This window comes from Podarcis muralis, chromosome 1, assembly GCF_964188315.1.
Source record: "Podarcis muralis chromosome 1, rPodMur119.hap1.1, whole genome shotgun sequence".
NCBI classification, from domain to species: domain Eukaryota; kingdom Metazoa; phylum Chordata; class Lepidosauria; order Squamata; family Lacertidae; genus Podarcis; species Podarcis muralis.
In genome coordinates, this window is record NC_135655.1 from 113,021,896 (window position 1) to 113,039,237 (window position 17,342).

Below are 17,342 nucleotides of genomic sequence, written 5' to 3' on the forward strand. Positions count from 1 at the left end.
GGTTTGCGAACTTGTTTAGAAGCCGAACATCCAACTCAGGTTCCACGGCTTCTGATTGAGTGCAGGCATCAGAAGCCGTGCATTGGTTTTCAAACTTTTTTGGAAGTCCAACAGACTTCCGGAATGGAATCCGTTCGAGAACCAAGGTATGGCTGTGTATGCAGCCTGGCCGTGAAAAAGGTGAGACCATTTGAAATATGAAACATTTTGCTGATGCAGGTTACTTGTAATTGTATTTCACAAGAAGGGTTGCACCTTGTTATGAAGAATTGCTTTCTTTGATCGGGCCAGTTGGTACATACTAGTGCTGGGTCACGTAATAGATTTTATTTTAAGGAGGCTGCTGAAGAGACCATCTTGGCTGTCTCTTTAGTGCAGACCCAGGATCATTGAGCCTGAGCTTCCACAGCTGCCGCCCACCATTAAACCGCCATTGGCAGGATTGACAGCAACAGCAGCAGATACGTTCTGTGCTTATGATAATATTTTATTCTCTTGTTAATTATGCTGTTTTGAATGTGCCTTTTACATTTGACTTCCTTTAGTAATGTTTTCTTTTGAAATCACACACACACACATACACATACAAAGAGAGAGAGAGAGACTGGAACCTCTGTTGTCGCAGGTAATCTGTTCTGGAAGACCGTTCGACTTCCAGAAACATTCGACAACTGAGGCGCAATTGCCGGTCGTCTTCCGACTTCCGAGGCGCATTTGAAAATGGAAGCATTCACTTCCAGGTCGTCAGTTGTCTGAATTGTTCGGCTTCCGAAGCGTTCGACAACCGAGGTTCCACTGTAGTTAACTTTGCTGCATTTAATGTGCATTCTGTAGCTGACTTCCTTTGTAATGCTTTATTTTGAAACCTTGTAATGTTTTATTTTGAAATTCTTAAGATAATATTTTACTTTCCTGTCAAGTATGTTACTTTGAATGTATACTTTATATTTGACTTTCTTCAGTAATGTTTTATTCTGGATTGTTTTATTTGATGGTTGAATGTATTGTAAACCGCTTTGAGATTTTTTTTCTTAAAAATATAAAGTGCCGTAGAAATGAAATTAGTAGCAATAATTACTATAGTAAGCTGCTTTCCTGCTGAATTCATTGAGAGCAAGGAACCAGAGCAATACTAATGCTAGCATCTCTTACAAATGAAGCGGAATCTTTTATATCACAGAAGTATTTAAAGTGCTTTCAACAGGAAAACGCTTCATTAAATTACTTTTTGTAAAAAAAAAATAAATAAAAAAAATCACATATTGTTTGGAGATGCTTAATTGCTACTTAGTGCACATAACTAGAAATTATGATAATATAATTTGGGAGCGCAACATATCCACTAGCCATGCACATAGCATGTACTCTCTTTATGCAGGGAAAATGCAAATCAGTTGCTACCCTCAAGGTTAGCCAGCATTTTCCCAGGTGGTCCTCTCCTCCTTTGAGTCTAACAAAACTGTACTGTTGAAACTTAATGAAGATAAAAACTAGGCTAAGTGCAGATTGCTAATGAAATGTATTTTTAATCATGATCAACAAGTCATTCTGAAATGGCCAGGTGCTCAAATTGGAATATAACAGGGGGCGCCAATATGGTGCCCTCCAGATCTTGCGTATTACCATATTGGCCTGAATATAAGTCGCACCTTTAAAATTTAGGGGGGGGGGGAGAGAAAAAAAGACAATACCCGAATATAAGCTGCTCCCCTAAAATTCTGCAGGCACTCACACCCATTCCGTTTTACCGTATGTCTGTTTCAGCAGCGATACCACAAAAGCCCATTTCTGTAACGTCGTGAATTTAAGCCACACTTTAACTTTTCATGGTCGGAATTTGGGGGGGGGGGAGTGCGGCTTATACTCAGGCCAATAGGGTACAACTTCAGTCATCTTGGACCATTGGCCATGTGAACTAGGGATGATGGACGTTTGTTTACACAGCATCTGCAGGACATCCCCTTGGCTTTCCCTTGAATACGTGGTAGCCCTTTTCCAAGGTTAGATTAGATATGTCTGCATAGCTGCTTTCATTTTCTTGTTTTATTAAAAAGCCGTCACAGGGGAGGGGCGGAGAAGAATTGGGACCAGGAAGGGGCACTAACCTTTTGCTCCTGTTGTGGTCCCTATTGGAATTGGGACACCCTCAGTTCCGACTGTTTGCCCATGGGATCTTTCCTTCTTTCGTGAATAGCAAGAATGGGAGGGAGATGGTTTGATCTATTTCAGAGAGTGGTGGGAGCACCGAATTACAGATGGGCACATACACTAGTGGCCAAAATTGTGGGGAAAGTTGCATTTTTAAGGTTTGATGGCTCATAACATCAATCTTTTTTTAGAACAATACCATAAAACAATACCATACAATTATATATATCATTAGATCGATAATTTAATGCAGAATACAATGCTACAAACCATGTTGAATTATCTTTGTTCTATCAAAAGTTATCGGCAAATAACCTATATCGCATCTAACAAGACATGGAGAGCTGACTAGTCACCTAGAAAGTGATGTAATAGCCCTGACTTGAATCCAATAGAAAATCTGTGGAGCCGATTAAATAAACTTGTCAGTCAGAAGCAACCAAGGAATAAAGCACGTTTGATAGAAGCAATCATACAATCTTGGTTTCACATCAACACCTGGTGAACTTAAAATCCTTGGGTTCACTCCCTGGGATGCTGTTGTAGGACTTTAATTGTGGCAAAAGGTTTCCATGCTACTAACAGAAAGGGTAAGAAGTTATGAAAATACCCCTTATCATGGTTTTCTGTGTATAATTTCTGGTTATTTGGCTCTAATGTTTGATGGAATAAAGGTAATTCAGCACAGTTTGTTGCAATATATTCTGCATTAAATTGTTTTTCTAATGATATATATAATCTGTGGTATTCTAAAAAAGAATGATGTTATGATCCACCAAACCTCAGAAACACCACTTTTTGTAAAGGTTCCCACAGTTTTGACCACTTAGTGTCTGTTGTAGCCTTGGATTTGTCTCAGTCCCCATCCTCGCTATTTTAATGAAAGAAACAGAAAAGCTATGCAGCATCAAACTTTGTGATAAATGTCATTTCTTGGTCCTCAGTGTATATATTTGACAGGAAGATTAACTTCAGTAATATTCTAATTGTTGAGTTCTTTGGTCATGCAAGACAAAGGCTAGGCATATCCATCCAATTTCTTGTATAACCTACGGCTCCCTTAGACTGGAGGTTGTCAGAGTGGTTTTTGTATGACACAACTGAGTGAGGAGAGAGAACAGTTTCCATTTTTTAATAAATGAAAGTTGGGATTCTGTCAGAGTCTTGCCATTGCTGGCGGTAGTTGGGGGGGTATGGGAATAGGTTTCTCTCTGTTTCAGAAAGACACACACACTTTAACGCTGTAAAAGCAATGCATTTTTTTAATGTTTGTCTCCAACAAAACTTGTTTCACAATCCGTGTATTAACATACTGAAATTCATACTGAAATTTGCTTATGCATTAATTGTAAATATTAATGAATCATGGGCATGTAACTGAGAGCTAGCAAACTGTAGCTCATAGTTATTTGATACAAAATGCTTCTTTGTATTCCGAACAGTAAATGAATTTAGGGATTGTAACATTTCAGGAGGGAGAAAAGGGAAGGTATTGACCAAGGCTGGAACTAAATCAGCCCATGGGTCAGCTTATGTTTTGAAACTTTGGCATATGTTTCTCTGCTGAGCTGAATGGACCGAAGGCATTTTGTAGGAGAAAAGCAGATGATGAGCTTCTTACCTCCCCCCCATCCCCCCCAAGATCTCCTCCCCACTCCCACCCCCCCCCATTTCCCCCCCAGCCACGTATTTTTGATAGGAAATACATGCCTAGAACTGGATGGATGTGGAAGATTCTGAGGAAAAGCAATAAAGACAAGCATCACTACCACACGTCTGCCACTTCCTCCTGCAGGTCGCTACTCCTGATGCTATACTGCATGATTTGGCTGCAGAATCAGTAGTTCCTAACTAAAGTTGCAATCCTAAATGCACTTACTGTTGAAATCAGTGGGAACTCTTTCTGAGTAAACATGCTTTTTGGACCACCAATCAGTAGCCACTGAGTTGATTAAGTGTGTGACGTTGTTGTTGTTAATGCCCATTTTAATTTACTTACACAGGTTATTTTAGTATCTGCCAATAAGCTTACACGATACATAGAACCATGCCAGCTGACAGAAGATTTTGGAGGGAGTCTTACCTACGATCATATGGACTGGCTGAACAAGAGGCTGGTTAGTTGCTTGGCAATTTTTTGTCTGTTCTTTTTCAGTACACTTTCTATGGGAAAGTGGTGTTTGGAAATATTAATAGCTGTGTTAGGTGTGTCCTAGCGGCATCAAAATGCTGGGGCAAAAAATGAGTCACCTGATATCACTGTGATCCAGTTCCCCACTCCTAATATACATCAATTTCAGTCTTCAGGCTTGATTTTGGGATAGCAATTGCTTTGATTGCCCTAGTTGAATTGCCCTGGGAACTGGATAGGAGGAATACATCTCTGTTGGTTCAGCAGTTTTCAATACCATCAGCTACAGTATCTTTCTGGATTGCCTGGAAAATGCGAGACATTATTTTATTATGGTTCTGGTCCATCTAAGGGAGCTACTTTCCGAAGGTGGCTGTGTTCAATAAGCCCCACTGTGCCTGTTTCTGGCAAGGTGTGACCAAACCACAGCCACTAATGTTTTGCTTAAATCAGTACTGGACTCGTGTACAAAGAGAGAACTGCCTTGAAGGGTCTTTGGGAGCTAACAGTCCGGAAAGTAGCAGCAACAGTTCTTTGAGAGCACAAGATGTCCATTTTACAACATGTTCTGTGTTGTTTGTATGTGCCTTTGTAACTCACTTGTTATTAAACTGCTAGGCCTTAGAGATGATTTCCCAGTGTCAGGGTTGGAGCACTCAGACAGGCAATCCGTCTTCAAGCACGAGACTGTAAAAGTCAATTGCAGTAATGGTAACTCTAAATATTTTACATAGGCATTTGAAAAGTTTACAAAAGAATCTACATCTTTACTGGATGAGCTTGCCTTAATCAACAGTGGAAATGATAAAGGAAACCAACAGGAGAAGGACAGGTAATTATTTTTCTTGTTTCTGTTAACAATTTATTAGTAATGAAATCCTTTGACTATAAACTATATAGTTGCTTTCAAAAGCAACATTGGAATGGAAATAGTTTGTGTAAAAGATCCCTGATGTTTCTGGCTAGGATACTGAACTTTTTTAAAATACAAAAACAAAACACCTCTGTCATACAGAAATCCAAAACCCAGCATCCTAACTTATCTTCCATGTGCAGTGCCAGTCTGGAATTGTGGCTATTTATCTCTGGCTTAAAGGGACGTGGGTGGCACTGTGGGTAAAAGCCTCAGCGCCTAGGGCTTGCCGATTGAAAGGTCGGCAGTTCGAATCCCCGCGGCAGGGTGCGCTCCCGTTGCTCGGTCCCAGCGCCTGCCAACCTAGCAGTTCGAAAGCACCCCCGGGTGCAAGTAGATAAATAGGGACCGCTTACTGGCGGGAAGGTAAACGGCGTTTCCGTGTGCTGCGCTGGCTCGCCAGATGCAGCTTGTCATGCTGGCCACGTGACCTGGAAGTGTCTCCGGACAGCGCTGGCCCTCGGCCTCTTAAGTGAGATGGGCGCACAACCCTAGAGTCTGTCAAGACTGGCCCGTACAGGCAAGGGTACCTTTACCTTTACCTTATCTCTGGCTTAAAGCTAGCCAGAAAGTAGGGTTGCTTATGTCTACACTGCTAGGAAAGCGCTTCAGTGCAGCTGTTGCCTTCTCTGCATTTGTGTTCTATTTTCTGCTCTTTCTGGTGTCCCCAAATTTGAATTTCTGTTTGTATCTACAGGTAGTGTTTATCACTCCCCAGGAACCATTTGTCACTCCCCAGGAATGTATAGCTGTAGTTTCTAGTTCCTGTTACCTTCCTAGGTCTCCTTAAAATGCAGTATTTCGGTCTCTGCCAGGTTGTGAGATGTGTGGCAATGACACTTGCTTTTTCCATGGAGACTACTGGGGTTCCATTTGTGCAAACTATTATTTATTTCTCCTTGCATAATGGAGCACACACACCCCAGCACACTATTTTTATCTTGTATGAAAAGTAACTGAAAAGAAAAATAGCCTATGGTGTCAAGTATGCCAACATTTCTGAAACTTCGCTCCCTCTTTGTCTCTCTTTCTTTTTTGAGTTACAGATAGGTAGCCGTGTTGGTCTGCCATAGTCAAAACAAAAAAATATTCCTTCCAGTAGCACCTTAAAGACCAACTAAGTTAGTTCTTGGTATGAGCTTTCGTGTGCATGCACACTTCTTCAGATACACAGTGTTTTTTTCTTTTTTCTTTTTTGACATTGCCAAAAATGGTTTTGACAAAGAAAATGATGCCAGGTAAAGAAAAAATGTGAAATTTTATTAGAATGTTTTATAAAAGTCAAGAAGCTATATACTTGTGTTCAATGCCTGAAACTTCAGTTATCAACGTTAAGCAACAGCCATTTGCCTTTCTATTTCAAGGTCTATAGACTTGAATTTCCTTCCATCTGTTGATCCTGAAACTGTTCTGCAGACAGGTATACCCACTAGGGCATCGTTTTTCTTTACTTCATGGATTTTGTGAATTGTTGTGGATATGGGTAGTATATAATGCTAAAGCTTTGTTCTTGGTGTGTTAGACTCGTTCTTGGTGGAGGAGTGTTAACGAAACAGAATAATAAGTGTTATGAATATATTCCTTATCTACTTAAAAGTACATTTCCCTTCCTCCCTGTGCTGTTCTGCTCTTCCATTTCTGGGAACCGCAGCTGTAGAGAAATATTCTGCTCTCCTTTTCTGTTGGAATTACTAATCAAGCTCTGAGAATGCCAAGAAGACAATTAACAATTTAAGTTATTTTATAAATAATCAAGTGGGGAGCATAATGGGGAGCATATACTTCAACATATGCTTACTTAAATTTTTTATTATGGATATGGAAAAAGAAAATGTAGACTTTGGGCCTACATTAGTTTCCAGTGCAACAATTTTTTGGCTCATCCATTCCTTAGGATCTGGGTACCATTCCTCAAGGAAGTACAGTTGTTTATTTAGGGATTGTTTCATTTTTGCAGCATATCTGCAATTGGAGTCAGTGGGAACATTAAACGTTAGCTCTTTATTGTTGTAACTGGTGCTCAGTATCGTTTTTTAAAAAATCATATAATCTATATCCCTTGCTTTTACATTAATGGCTTACAAGTTTAAGAAAAGTAAAGAATAAAAACAATTGTCGTTGTAACTTGGACTGCTATCTGAAATGCAGCTGTGTGAATGCCCAGGCAACCACTGGATAATGTCTTTGACATCACTGATCAGTGAATCTTCTACCCAGTGTCTCCATGACTCTCCATATTACACCCTTGCTAAGCATCTCTGGTGCAAGGGTTACCTGCAAATTTGTGAACCGTTCCATATTTTCATATACAGATTTTTTTTTATCATGCTGTTACTGTCACCCCCGAAGGAAAGTTGCATAGGATCTGAAAGTGAATTATCATAACTCATAATACAAACAACCCCCCTTTCACTTTTAGCTTACCACAAGCCATCTTCCTTTTATTTCAAGTCTTTTACACCCTAGCTCCTTTTTTTAACCTGACTATGCCACATCTGAGGCACCATTTGAATGCTTAGTTTGAATTCTTCAACCATTCAAGGTCATGAGCTGTTATCTGAATTGCAACAACGCCGCTTTAATGGTTCGGATGGAGGGGTTTCGTGGTCTCCCATGGATGACGAACTCCTTGCTCAGCCCCAGGTTATGAAGCTGCTAGACTCGCTCAGAGAACAATATACACGGTACCAAGAAGTATGCAGGCAACGGAGCAAGCGCTCCCAGCTAGAGGAGATTCAACAGAAGGTAATGCAGGTAGGTGCCCCAAGCTCCACTTGGTTTATATCATTTATTGTTAACTGGGCATCCAGTTGACTTGGTCTAGCAGATTATCTTACTCTTCTGCATCATCTTCTTCATATGTATATATACAGCCAGATTATAAGTATCGGTAGAGTTTCCCCAACCTCACTTAAAAACTCAGGCTGCTCAATACATTCCATTAAATAAGCGGCAGTCTACAGGGACGCGGGTGGCGCTGTGGGTTAAACCACAGAGCCTAGGACTTGCCGATCAGAAGGTCAGCAGTTCGAATCCCCGCGACGGGGTGAGCTCCCATTGCTCGGTTCCTGCTCCTGCCAACCTAGCAGTTCGAAAGCAAGTCAAAGTGCAAGTAGATAAATAGGTACCGCTCCGGCGGGAAGGTAAATGGCGTTTCCGTGTGCTGCTCTGGTTCGCCAGAAGCGGCTTAGTCATGCTGGCCACATGACTCGGAAGCTGTACACTGGCTTCCTCGGCCAATAAAGCGAGATGAGCGTCGCCACCCCAGAGTTGGTCGTGACTGGATCTAATGGTCAGGGGTCCCTTTACCTTTACCTAGCAGAATGCACTGAGGACTCATTCTACTAGATGTGGTCAGTAGTTTGGAATAAAGGCTTTTAGCTCTGTGTGTGTGTGTGTGTGTGTGCGTGCGTGCGCACTCGCGCTTATACCGCCCATCCATTTCTTTAATGAGACAGTGTCCCTCACGACACGAGACCTACAGCCTGGTCTTCCCCACTTCCAGGTGTGACTTTGTTCTGTCATGTGACGAAGCAGGTTACCTATAGCTCAGCATTTGGGCTGGTTTTGAAGCTTTCTTACATTGTTGGGATATTACAGAGCAGTCTTAATTGCACCCACTTAACTTGTGGTGTTGTCAAAGCAGTTAATAATGCTGATCTGTTTCTCGTAGATTTTGGGTTCAACTACCAATAAAATTGAACGGAAGCAACTACAAGCTAGTAAAGCAAAGGTCGTTGGGTGGCTCTTGCTTCTTCTTTTAAATAGTGATTTAATATAAACAAGATAATTAGTCTGTCTAGTGATTAATAGATAAATAGGGTTAGCATATCCATTGATCAAAATCCAAAAGAACAGTTGTCATACAAGGCTCTTCCTGACTAGAATGAGTAAAAACTCGTGTAATGAATTGTATGCTAGAAGGTCATGAAGGGCTGGGCTGGTGCTTTGGAAATCGGTATGTAATTGATGCTTTCAACACTTCTTCAGACAATGTCTCTGTCGAGATAATAAAGGAAATGAAATCAATTCATTTATTTCCCCAGGCCTGTTATTTGAAATTGAATGTGTTTATATTTTAGATGCTATGCACATGAACCTTCACCCTTTTAAATACTGGAGAGGCAGGAAATCAAAATATTCCACTTCACAGTATTCTAAAATAATAATTTCTTTCACTTTTAAATCTCTTTTTAAGTGTCTTTTTTAAAAAACAGTCAGACATGGATATTACATAGGTATAAAAGAAACAAAATATTATTTCTGTGGTAACTTGAGCATTCGAGTCATCTGAGCAAATATGGGCTGATTGGAATGAGGTTTATAACCTAGTTTGGCAAACTGCCATCATTAATGCATTTAAATAGACTTGTTTACTGGGGCATCAACCTCAATTTGCATCATTCTGATTAGAAATTGTCATCCATTTGCTCTGCCTGTGTTACTGAAGCTGCATGGTAAATGAATTGAACTTTTGCAGGCAAAGAAATTGAGCATTCATCTATGTTTTTATTTAGAAGATATCTGCAGAAGATATCTAAATGGGGAGCCAGGAAGAAGACCTTTTTTTTGGGGGGGGGGAAATATTCTAAAGATTTTTGGAGCAGAAGTGATCAAAAATCATATTGTTAAGCTAGCTGCCCAGGTATATCAGAAGTATATGTCTTCTTGGTGATAAAAAGAAGAAACTGAACTAAGAGAAATAGGAACAGGACGATGCCAAGAGATGATGTGCAGCATCATTTGATAATTACTGCAGTAGGAGTTTTCTTTCTTGCTGTTTAGTAACTGTAAAATAGATAATCACTAGCTTAGACTAACCGTCCACATATGAGGTGTATGGTTGAGGTGTCCTCACATGTATTTTTGTGGTGCAGGCAACAAAAATGCTAGTGCTTGCCTTATTATTTTTAAAGGTAAAGGTAAAGGTACCCCTGCCCGTACGGGCCAGTCTTGACAGACTCTAGGGTTGTGCGCCCATCTCACTCAAGAGGCCGGGGGCCAGCGCTGTCCGGAGACACTTCCGGGTCACGTGGCCAGCGTGACGAAGCTGCTCTGGTGAGCCAGAGCCGCACACGGAACGCCGTTTACCTTCCCGCTAGTAAGCGGTCCCTATTTATCTACCTGCACCCGGGGTGCTTTCTAACTGCTAGGTTGGCAGGCGCTGGGACCGAGCAGCGGGAGCGCACCCCGCCACGGGGATTCGAACTGCCGACCTTTCGATCGGCAAGCCCTAGGCGCTGAGGCTTTTACCCACAGCACCACCCGCGTCCCTTTTATTATTTTTACTATTACTATTATTTGTACCCTGCCCATCTGATTTGGTTGCCCCAGCCACTGAGAAGCTTCCAACATAATATACAGAAACAACACAACACAACATCACACATTAAAAGCATCTCAGTACTGGGCTGCCTTCAGATGTCTTCTACAGGTTATATAGTTATTCATCTCCTTGACATCTGCTGGGAGGGCGTTCCACAGGGCAGGCACCACTGCCAAGAAGGCCTTCTGCCTGGTTCCCTGTAACTTAACTTCTCATAATGAGGGAACTGCCAGAACGTCCTCTGAGATAGACTTCTGGCTTGTATGGCAGCTTTTTGACACCTCCCCCCACCCCCGCTTCCTTATTAGTAGTTTCTCCCTAGTTCTGATTGTAAAACGTGTGGAAGTTTCAAAAGTACACAGTGCAGGATGCTGCTGTAGAAGTTGGAGAAGGTGAAAAGAATCAAAAGCTTTATGCCGTATGTTCCTACCAGTAGTGGTGGAGCAGTGGCGCTTACCTAACTTCTGATTGGTTGCTGCTCCTTACCTGGAGGTAGGTGAGCAGGGGTGAGGTCGTCATGGTGCAAACACACCCGCAGGAACACCAGATTGAATCCGCCTGTGGATTTGGGCAGTCTCAGGTGAGAACAGCCACCCCACTACACTGACAGCTGCCAGTGCCAAACCTCACAAATGCGCGGAACAGCCTTTGTCATCCATTTTCCTTTCCATATTTAGAAGATACAGCCTGCATGTTATTAGTGTCCTGGTGTGTTTCCTCTTGAACACCTTTATCTCTTGTGTGTCCATTGGTTGGAAGCTGATAGTTCTCATTTTCTGTTGCCATACATGTAGGTTAGGCCCCAGAAGGATCATTATGATGGCTTATGTAGTGCAAGGTAGGAGCCATCGCTCCGAAACCAATTCTGACAAATATTTATCCAGCCCCATCTGTTCTGTTTTGACACCTGCCATTTAAGGCCTCTGTTAAGCAACCTGCAAATAGCCTGTAATAAAAGAGCAGCAAATAGTGTAGCATATAGTGATATTTATCCCTAAACACACAGTCAGGTGCTGTAGTTCTGCGAGTTAGAACAATTTAGATTTCAGCAGGGGAACTAAAGAATCCACACACACCCTGGTTTTCTTAAAGAAGCCAGCTTTTCATCTTACCTACTAATACAGATATGAATTGACAAAACAGTGAATGAGCCAGATATCTTCATGCTCCGTTTCTAATGTGAGACGACATATTATTAAGGTTCACAAAGAAGACATTCTTCCCCCGAAAAAGCATTGGGAAATGTTTGATCAGCCTTGCCGGGTCTGCTAGCTTATGCACCTAAAAGGAAGTAAGGACCCCCGCTGCCTTTATTTATCTCGAGGTAGCGAGCACGTTGCCGTTAAAAGCGAACTTTATTTTGAGCAAAATCTGAATAACCATAATTTCTTTTAAAAATCAGTCTTGACCGCGTGGGTTTAATTATTTGCTGTGGTGAAAATGTTGCTGTTTTGATCAACAGGTAGTGAACTGGCTTGAAGGACCTGGCACAGAACAGCTTAGAACCCAGTGGGGGATAGGTGATTCAATTAGAGCCTCACAAGCTTTGCAACAGAAACATGAAGAGATTGAAAGTCAACACAGTGTGAGTTTTCATTTTCCCGAGGAAGTTACTGCATGATTGTTCTTATATATAATTCATTATGTGCAACATTTTCCAGTGACATTTTTCTAGCGAATTTTAGACAGTGATTTATGAGCTATATCAAACTGCACCTATTCTTCTGCAACAGACTGTGTTGGTGATCTTAATCATTGTTAATTAAATTCTAATGTCATGGCAGTATACTAATTTTTATTCTTTTAAAGGAGAGTGATCGTGTTTCTGATGAGACTGGAAACACAAAAAGGAAGCATTGATTTAGGAGCAATATATGTCATCTTTTCTTTCTTTCTGGGAGCCACTTATTGTAATTACTTGAATGCTCAGTTTTAAGATCATACATAATCTCGGAGCATAGATTGTTTAATGACTGGCAAAGGCAGATTTTGTTTTTCCAGGAGTTCAAACACTGGAGTATAGAACATACTGGGGTTAATGTGAACTGAATGGAGAATTGGGAGGGAGGAGACTACTCTGACCACTGTCTACATTCAAAAGACATCATGTTCTCTACTAGGATGTAGGGATGTAGGGAATGGCATTCGTTCTCCAGTCAGTGTGTATCACCTTCATATCATTGTGAATGACAGTAGCATTGCACACACTGACCAGTAGACGTGCATCATCTTGCATTGAATTATATGCATAGTGAGTGGACAATGCGTGATATACCCTGTTAGTATCCAGCAATCTTCATATGTTGTTGTTGTTGTTGTTTAGTCATGTCCGACTCTTCGTGACCCCATGGACCAGAGCACGCCAGGCACTCCTGTCTTCCACTGCCTCCCGCAGTTTGGTCAAACTCATGCTGGTAGCTTTGAGAACACTGTCCAACCATCTCGTCCTCTGTCGTCCCCTTCTCCTTGTGCCCTCCACCTTTCCCAACATCAGGGTCTTTTCCAGGAAGTCTTCTCTTCTCATGAGGTGGCCAAAGTATTGGAGCCTCAGCTTCAGGATCTGTCCTTCCAATGAGCACTCAGGGCTGATTTCCTTCAGAATGGAGAGGTTTGATCTTCTTGCAGTCCATGGGACTCTCAAGAGTCTCCTCCAGCACCATAATTCAAAAGCATCAATTCTTCGGCGATCAGCCTTCTTTATGGTCCAGCTCTCACTTCCATACATCGCTACTGGGAAAACCATAGCTTTTACTATACGGACCTTTGTTGGCAAGGTGATGTCTCTGCTTCATATATCCCACATCATTTCACTGAGCAATATAAAAAGTGCCCTACTGGTTCTGTTCATCCACATTCTCCACAACATCCAGATCACGTGCCGGTGGTCAGTTCTACCATTTTATTTCGTCTTTGGAAAAAAGCTTAAAATTTAATATTGTTAAAGGTTGGTATAAAATGTAAGCTTGTTATTAATTTACTGAAATGAATAAAAAAAAATTGCAATGTAGTTAATTGCTGACCATAGCGCCTCACAGTAGCTGAAGCCTTGTCTGCAGCACCAGTTTCACAGTGACTAGAAACCGTTTTGCAGTCCACAGCAAGTTAGGTGGTTCATTCCTATTTCACCTGGCTCCTAACTTGCCTGTGGAGGTGTTGGATGAAAAGGTTCATGGCCACAGACTGCAATGAAGCATCGTGAATAGGAAGTTTTGTTTCTCCTGATATACTATCCCAAGTATCTCCCATTTTTCAGCCTGTATGGCCAGCACTAATTTTTTCTATCTTAACTTGTGCCTCGTTTACTCTTCTCTGGAATGAAGTGATCAGACCAGTTCCTGAAATCACAGAGCCAGTTTCTTCTTGGTACTTTGCCATAACAAAGAGAGATTCAAAGGTACCCTTGACCTTTTGAAGTATTAACATTTCATAAAGCCCAATAAATTGCTGGTAGTTTTCTTAGCCGATAATCTTCCTTCTGGCCAGAGTTTCTCCCTCTCTGCTTGTTTCGTACAGATCAGATCCAGGAGGGCTAGCCCATCCACCCCACTCAACAAATAATCAGTATGACTGGGTTGGGGTAGTTTCATCCTAATCAGAGTGCTCAGCTGAGTCTCCTACTCCTTTTTTTCCTTTGCTATTCCCAATATTAGTGAGGTCTTAAGAGGTAAAATAAAAAAAATAAAAAAATTGGGGTGGGGCTGATCCAGTCCTCATGCCAAGACTTTTTAATTACTTGCTTATTTATTAAATTGGAGTTGTTTCCAACTAACTCATTCCATGAGTGCAAGGATTTTTGCTTGCACAACAAAACTCTGTGCCATCCAAACCTGTTCTGGGTTTTCCCCCAGCCACATAGAGCAGATTTGGTGAGGGTGCAGCGCACGTGAGGGAAGGGGGAGTTCTGTTATATTTCTGCTGACAGAACAAATTTATTGGATATTGTCCCTTATTTCCCGCCCCTCCTCCCAAAGGGGTTATCCTCTCAACCAATCAGAGTCTGATTTGGACTACATAGTAGATCCAGTTCATTACTTAAAATACTCAAGATGGGTTGAGTGAGGATTAATGTAGACTCCTTTGTTAGCTTGGTCAATAAATTATATTGTTTCTTTAGAAGTTGTGTTGCACCCAGTATCTTGTCTTTTTGTACTTCAATCGACATTAACTGCATTGATTTTTGTAAAGTGAGTTCTTAAGATACTGTCAAGCTATGACATTGCATTTTAGCATGACCATTAGTAGACAGTATGGCTTATGTCACAATACTTATGTCATCATGGACTCATCCTGCTGGGGCTGGGCTTCCAAGTTTGATTCTGCTACTAATCTCTTAGTGTCAACACACTCACGGTCAATGATAGCAGTGCACAATGTTCTGCCCTCTTCTTTTTGTACTTTTTGGGAAAAGGTTATCATGGCTACCAAACTTCACAATAAGCAGGGGGGCTTCTTGTTGTGGGCCTACACAAATTAGTGAGAGGAGAGTCCCATGGACTGCAAGAAGATCAAACCTATCTATTCTGAAGGAAATCAGCCCTGAGTGCTCCCTGGAAGGACAGATCCTGAAGCTGAGGCTCCAATAGTTTTGCCACCTCATGAGAAGAGAAGACTCCCTGGAAAAGACCCTGATGTTGGGAAAGATTGAGGGCACAAGGAGAAGGGGACAACAGAGGATGAGATGTTTGGATAGTGTTCTTGAAGCTACTAACATGAGTTTGACCAAACTGCAGGAGGCAGTGGAAGACAGGAGTGCCTGGCGTGCTCTAGTCCATGGGGTCATGAAGAGTCGGACTAAACAACAACACTGAGGAGGACAATACTTCATAAAATCATTTGAAATACAAAACACTAAAAGAAATCACTTTCACACACAAGCATAAAAATGCAGCAGATTAAAAGCTGAGTCTTTTCGCCTTCTCTTAATTCTTTTTCTTTGCGATGTCAGCAAACACCAAATCTTCTGCAGCCAGGAGATGTCCTAATGGAGGGGAGCATTTTTGTTTTTTGAAAAATCTACTTCCAAAAGTAGTGCACACAATGTCCAGAGATCATGTCAGTTGTGTCCAAATAATTTTGTGGTGGCCCCAGCAACCTTGATTTATCTCCATCCAGTTATTATAGCAGCCTATTCCTGTCATCCTTGGGACGCGGGTGGCGCTGTGGCTTAAACTACAGAGCATAGGGCTTGCCAATCAGAAGGTCGGCGGTTCGAATCCCCGCGACGGGGTGAGCTCCCGTTGCTCGGTCCCAGCTCCTGCCAACCTAGCAGTTCGAGAGCACATCAAAGTGCAAGTAGATAAATAGGTACCGCTCCAGCGGGAAGGTAAACAGCGTTTCCGTGTGCTGCTCTGGTTTCACCAGAAGCGGCTTAGTCCTGTTGGCCACATGACCAGTCCATGTACGCCGGCTCCCTCGGCCAATAAAGCGAGATGAGCGCCGCAACCCCAGAGTCGGTCACGACTGGACCTAATGGTCAGGGGTCCCTTTACCTTTATTCCTGTCATACCTGCAACAAAGTCCCCCTGAAATGCTGGGAAACTATCTAGATCTGGAAGTCTTCGAGGAGGACCATTGTAACAGGTCCCCTATACCTACAGAGACCTTTACGCAGCATATATACTGAAAATGACAAAAGTTAAAGTTACACATTAGGTCCATCTGTTACCTTCTCCATTATGGATTTATAATGGCGTTAGAGGACCACCAGTGGAAGTCTTTGGAACCTCAGGAATTTCTAATTGTTTCAAAAGATTCCTTAGTAAATAAAGCATTACGGCAGCATCAGTCAATCTGTCTCTTGCTGCCAGATTTTGGAAAGGCTACGCAAGGCAGCAATTAGAAGTTACTGCCTTTATATACATAAAAGCTTTTTAAATAACTCAAGTGTTTCTTTAATCTGCTGTCTCATTGATTTACTAGCTAATTACTTTTTAACTGTGTTTACTAAAAAGGATTCTGACTTTATTGCAGGCAATAGTCTTACTACAGATGCCATTTATTCCACTGGCACCGCAAAATAGTTTAAATATTCATTTAACACTGAGTCATTGCCTTCCCTTCCACCTTTTAAAGGCCTGAGTCATAGTCCATTTCGAAAAGTGACATTATTGCTATTTACTGCCTAGCAATTTTCAGACAGTGATTAGGTTCAAACCATGATAGATAATGAGTGCCTATATAAGACAGACTTTCCCCTCAAAAGATTTGTCACTAGAATATGTGACTAGACAAAACAAAGTAGAAAGTGATTAAGAACGCACATGGAAGTGGTGAAATTATACCACTCTAGCTGGAAAGGGAGGTCAAAGCACAATAGCCTCTTTGTTTGTTTTCTTGATAATACTGCATTTCCATTAAATTATTGGGGCAGTCACCAAAACAACAACAACATGACATTATAAAAATAGACAATAAAACCTAAGCTTGCCTGAAATAAAATAGTTTTTAGGTTGCTCATTTAAATGTAGGATAGAGAGCTTTGGTAGGCTATTGCAGGGACAGGGCCGGCTCACACATGAGGTCAGGTCAGAAGACCGCCTCAGGCGGCAGGGGCCACAGATCTCAATATAGATCTTTATCCCTCCCTTGTTCCTGATGTAGACCTTGACTCACCCCTTCTTCCCTGGCAGGGGTGGTTTGCTTCAGGTGCCGAGATGTCTTGGGCCAGCCCTGTGCAGGGAGGTGGGTACCCATCAACCAACCTTTCATGATCAGACCTCTGAGGAACGTCCTAAGCTGGCAGGTTCATATGGGAAGGGGTGGCTCTCAAGGTATCCTGTTCATCCATTAACAGGCTTTTAAGTTAAATTCCTAAACTGGGTGCT

At 41.8% G+C, this 17,342-nt stretch overlaps 1 protein-coding gene across 4 annotated transcripts in view; it reads left to right on the forward strand.

Annotated features, from left to right (window-relative positions):
• Positions 1-17,342, forward strand: part of SESTD1 (SEC14 and spectrin domain containing 1) — a 59,929-nt gene that overhangs the window by 32,120 nt on the left and 10,467 nt on the right. For 3 of the 4 annotated variants that reach the window (XM_028748398.2, XM_028748389.2, XM_028748382.2), the window contains exons 7-11: positions 4,152-4,265; positions 5,014-5,111; positions 6,557-6,612; positions 7,735-7,946; positions 11,981-12,103. In XM_028748398.2, the coding sequence (XP_028604231.1) occupies positions 4,152-4,265; positions 5,014-5,111; positions 6,557-6,612; positions 7,735-7,946; positions 11,981-12,103 (603 nt within the window). The remainder of the gene's footprint in view (positions 1-4,151; positions 4,266-5,013; positions 5,112-6,556; positions 6,613-7,734; positions 7,947-11,980; positions 12,104-17,342) is intronic. The other variant, XM_028748419.2, reaches the window with a different exon arrangement.